Below are 5,479 nucleotides of genomic sequence, written 5' to 3'. Positions count from 1 at the left end.
ACCCATCAGTAGGTGTTACAGACTTACCAGCACCCATCAGTAGGTGCAAAATTTTCTCACCAACACCCATCAGTAGGTGTTACAAACTTAGTATCCTTCAGTAGATACTTAACCACCTAGCATCCTTCAGTATATGCTGTATCCAACAAAATATTTACAAAATAATGTCCACAAATTAAAAGTTACAAAACCAAATCAAAAGTTTTTAAATCCACTGGGTTGCCTCCCAGCAAGCGCTCTTTTAACGTCATTAGCTTGACCCAGTAAAGCTCAAGTTCCTTCTTCTTTTTCTTCTTTCTACTGAACTTCTTCAGAAATTTGATCAAACCAGGAACCTGTTGCAGTGTCTCAATCATAGGAACTTTAATCTCCAATTTCTTGAAGATTTCCATAAAGCACTTAAATTTCTTTTCCTTCCTATGATTCTTCTTTAGATGAGGATGGGATTTTTCATATGATTCCTTCTTCTTTCCTCTCATCTTCTTTTTCTTATGCTTCCTCTCCCCAAATTTTCTCTTTTTCTTTTCTCTTATTTTTTTCTTCCCTTCTCTTTTTCTTCTTAACTTCTTTATTTTCACACAAATTTTCTTCCTCTCTTCTCTCTCAACCACTTCTTTTCTTTTTCATCATCTTTATCTTTCTCACTCAACTCTTCTTTTTCTTCTCTCTCTATCTTTTCCTCATCTCTCTCTATTTTTTTCTCAGCAAAAATCTTGTCACTTTCAGTGACAATGGCTTGACCTTCCTCCTTAAGGTTAACTTCAGTATTAACCTTAACATTCAATTTTTGACTAATGAAACGAAGGTGCATCTCCATCCTTTTACATGATTCTTCAATGCTTTTCTGAGTAGAGTCGGAATTTTTCAAAAATTGTTGAAGGGTGTCATCCAAATTTACTGATGGAGAGGGTTGTTGCTGCCATTGTTGTGGTGGCGGCCTATCAAATTCTTCGACAGCTTGAGTGGTTTTGTGATGACAATCACGTATCTGTATGTACTGTTGAACTGCCTCCTCCAATGTTATCCTTCTTCCCGATAGAGAGGGTTTTTTCTGCCTTTGTTGTGGTGGTAGATTCTTAAATTGTTCGACAGCTTGCCAAAATTGATCATTATCCATGCTTGAGTGAGATCCCACCAGTGGTTGAGATTACTTTGGTAGAATTGAGTGCCCATTAAATTCTTGTTCGAATTGCATCCTGCAAACATTAGGCACAAAACTCTACAAAATATTTGTTAGCACAAAAAGATAAAGGAGAAGATATACATTCAGAAGATAAAAGATTCAGAAGATAGAATAAAATAAGATAGAATAAAATAAAATCTAACCTAATCCAAAAGATAAAATAAAATCTAACCTAATCTAAAAGATAAAATAAGATAAAATAAAATCTAATCTAATCTAAAAGATAAAATAAAATCTAACCTAATCTAAAAGATAAAATAAAATCTAATCTAATAAAATCAAATCTAATCTAATCTAATCAAATAAGATAAAAAAATAAAAACAGAAAAAAAATAAAAACAGAAATTCATAATTAAAGTCAAAGATAATCAATAATCACACAAATTAACCAGTTAAACCACGAGTCCCCGGCAACGGCGCCAAAAACTTGATGGACAAATTTATGATCACCAAAATATGATGTCACAAACTTGTTTCACAATCGGCAAGTATGACCGAATCGTTCAAGTAATAAACTTGGTAAGACCAAGTATCGTTCTTCCCAAAGGACTCACGGCCTAGTTTAGTTATGTGATTTGTTGATTAGCTAGGACTTACAAACGAAATATTTAGATTTTAATATGCAAGACAAAAAGTAAACATGTATGCATGAATTTGATCAATGGCAAAGACAAAAGATAAACACTTTCAATGATATATATGAATGAATATGTTGTTGGGGGTCAATTTCATCTCATCCACTCTCATACATTTTAGGAATTCAACATTCAAATCATCATTGTTAATGCCACTCTCTAAAGTACCATTCTAGATGGCTTCTCCCTAATCACGAGTTCATACAATTCCTAGCATTCCTAATGATTAGTTCATAAGTACAGGAGCTTAACGACAACCAATATAATATTGGGAGAAATTCCCCGGATCTAGACTTCCCCGTACGTGCCCGTATCGACAAAACCAATGATCATGCATTGAATGAGTTAAACTATGCAAGCATTAAGCAAAGAGGAAAAACCCTAACTAATGATGAAAGAAAGCATAAATCTTATTAAGATGCAAGCATAAATTCCATATATGAGAGCTTCAAGAGATTACATTGATTCCCCAACAAACATACAAGGTTTAGTTCACCATATTCATGGTGAACCTAGATGAACAATGAAAGAATGAAAGAATAAACCCTATAAAGGTGAAGAGGTAGCCTGAGCATCCAAGATCCTCCTTCAAAGGGGTGGAAGAGAGAGTGTTTGCCTCGTTTCTGCCAAAGATACTATCCCTAGGACGTTCTAAGGCTTATATACTATTCTAAAGTTACAAAAAATCAAAGCCCAAGCCCATAAGTATGCCGCTCAGCGGTAAAGTACCGCTCAACGGTGAGTGCGCGTCTCTTTTCTTCTCCTCAGCGGCCATTTTGCCCCTCAGCGGTTCCAACGTGACCTTCTAAGTGCCGCTCAGCGGTAAAGTGCCGCTGAGCGGTGACTTCGGCTTCTTCTCTTTTTTGCACTTTTTGATTCCTTTTATGATTCCATCTCTCTCCTTCTTCACTTCTTTCACTAAATTCACCCTAAAACCTGCACAAAAACACTGAAATCAAGCATAAACCTGTCCAGCTCTCTTATTTCTGAAAATATAGATAAAAGGCATGATTTCAAGCTAGTTTCTAAGTCTAAAGGTTGCTTTTAGTATCAATTTTAAGTATGAAAATAACAGTTTTTCAACTGTTATCAGCAGTCCAGGGATCTCTTCTGGAAAAACGTCTGGAAATTCATTCACGACCGTTCGTTCAATACTGCTCTCCCTGGACGTTCGTTCTCTTGCCAACCCTCCTAATTCCTGATCTTCATGTGTCATGATGAGAAAACAGCTTGCACCTTCCAGTATATCCTCCTTTATTTGATCGAGCGTTACCGATAACTCTCCTTCATTATCCTCAGGGAACACTAACTCCTTCTTGCCACAATCTATTAGAATATGGTTGGTAGCCAACCAATCCATTCCCAAAATCACTTCTAAGTCTTTGAGAGGCAAACATATGAGGTTCACCTTGTATCTATGCCCTTCTACCTCAAGAGGACATCTAACGCACACAGTAGATGTCCTAATCTCTCCAGCTGCTGGGGTTGATACCACCAAGTCAAACTGCATCTCGCTCTCAACTATCCCCAACTTATCAACGCACGCCTTCGAGATGAAGGAGTGTGTCGCCCCTGAATCAAACAGCACACAACATTGCTTTCCATGAATTAAGCAGGTACTGGTGATGAGCGTACCTGAGCTCGCGGCTTCAGCTCCAGTAATAGCATACACACGCCCTACTGCCTGGGCTCGTCCACCTCTCCCTTGCTGATTTCTTCCAGCGTTCGGCGGTCTCATCACTGCACGTCCGCCCATATTGCACTCGGTCTCCAAGTGCCCATTCCGTCCACATCTGTTGCAGTGTTTTCCTCCCACCAGTTGAGGGCATGATGAACGATAATGTGGCCCTCCACACTTGTAACATGTAACGTTACCTTGTTGCCCAGACTGTCCGGCAGGAACCAAGGCTTGAGATCCACTCGTGTTGGTTGACGGACGAACGTAAGGAGATCCCCTCTGATTGACACTACTCCTTGAGACGATCGGTCCCCTTACTGTTTGTTGTTTCTTGTGTCGTTCAGCTTCCGCCATGTTCTTCTCCAACACCTTGGCCCGCTCAACCATGGCAGGAAACGTTCTTATGCACAAGCTTGAAATCATAACTTTCAAATCACTCCTTAGGCCGTTCTCAAACTTCCGACATTGCCACTCTTCACTGGTGGCCATAGTATTGAATCTGACAAGGTGTTTGAATTTATTGGTGTATTCTGAAACCGACATACCCCCTTGAACCAGTTGTAAGAACTCAACCTCCTTTGCAAAACGGACGCTGTCAGGGAAGTATTCTTCATAAAATTTATTTCTGAACACTTCCCAAGTGATTGGTTGTTGGGCGTCCGTCAAAATGGCCCTAGCGCTCGCCCACCAGTGGCTCGCTTCTCCAGTCAATAAGTATTCAGTGTATGCCAAGCGGTTCTCATCTGGACACCTCTTGGCATTGAAGATCCTCTCCATATCCCTTAGCCATTGGTCAGCCTCGTCCGGAAGACACTTGCCACTGAACTTGGACGGATGGTGCTGGAGAAAACTCTCCAAACTCCATTCAGCATTTGGTTGGGTAGCAGGTTGGGTGGCGTTTGAAGAAGAAGCTCCAGGCGTACCTCTAGTGGCAGCAAGGATCTCCATCAGTTGTCTTTGTGTGGTTTCAGCGGTGACACGAGAGGCCTCTAAACCCTGCATGGCCTCCCGGTTTTGACGCATCAAAGCAGTGTTCTGCTCCATTAACGTTGTATTTTGTTGCTGCAACCTATCAATTACTGTCTCCAACAGCCTAGCGTTGTTGGAGTGTCAGGCTCATTCGGATGGGGTGGAGGAGGTAGCCTAGGTGCCATTTGTTCTCTGGACACAGAGAAAAACGAGCGTTAATTATGTCCAAGAGTTAAAATAATAATAACTCATTAAACATACAATAGCACACAGCAAAAACACAGTGCACTCATAACCCTACAGTGTCCTTAAGAGAACAAAACTGCTCTGATACCACTAATGTAACATCCCAAAATACAGTAATTACCATAATTGAGAATTAATTACAATTAATAATACAAACAGTGCAGTCTTTAAATACATAAACGAAGTTCCAGAGCCGAACGGCTTCAGTACAAACGAAACGCGCATAAAATGCATACAGAGTAAGTCTAGAACGAACGTTCTTAGATATAAAAAAATAACGTACGCATCAAAACAGAATCAGGGATAAGTAGGACGAACGGCCTTACAAAATACTTAGCCGAACGTTCAAGCTACACTAACATTTACAGTCCTAATCTAACGAGCGCTCTATGGCTCGACCTTTACTTCCACTTCAACCAGATTTGCCTCTTCCAAATTTTCTTCTTCCAGCATGTCTTCAAGAGATGCACCACCATATGCTCACATCCACACGGATGATCATTGCAAGACAAGACGAACGTACATAGACAGGGGACAACACAATGGAAATGCAAGGGTAAGCTTATAATATTTAATTTATACAATTAACCCATACATTTAACATTTCAAATCACACATACAACATGTAACTTATCATATAATTAACATAGAAATATGTATATAAGACAGACCGTCCGGACTGTATGAACCATGTAGTTACAAGCGTCCTTGCACCCGAGTGGTGTAGTAGCCGGGATATACCTAATCAGCTGCCACTCGAGGTTAGTC

General features: G+C 39.8%; 1 protein-coding gene across 1 annotated transcript; it reads right to left on the bottom strand.

Annotated features, from left to right (window-relative positions):
* Nucleotides 1-3,054: 3,054 nt before the first annotated feature.
* LOC124821629 (uncharacterized) lies at nucleotides 3,055-4,540 on the bottom strand (the record flags this gene model as incomplete). Its single annotated transcript, XM_088102785.1, has 3 exons — nucleotides 4,052-4,540; nucleotides 3,454-3,865; nucleotides 3,055-3,339 (listed from the first exon to the last, which is right to left on the bottom strand). Coding segments are annotated over exons 1-3 (1,186 nt in total), but the record flags the coding sequence as incomplete, so codon positions are not given.
* Nucleotides 4,541-5,479: the final 939 nt, after the last annotated feature.

This window comes from Vigna umbellata, unplaced genomic scaffold, assembly GCF_029865625.1.
Source record: "Vigna umbellata cultivar VRB3 unplaced genomic scaffold, Vumbellata_1.0 scaffold_733, whole genome shotgun sequence".
NCBI lineage: Eukaryota > Viridiplantae > Streptophyta > Magnoliopsida > Fabales > Fabaceae > Vigna > Vigna umbellata.
Note: the sequence above shows the minus strand (reverse complement) of the source record. Positions and strands in the feature narration are given on the sequence as shown.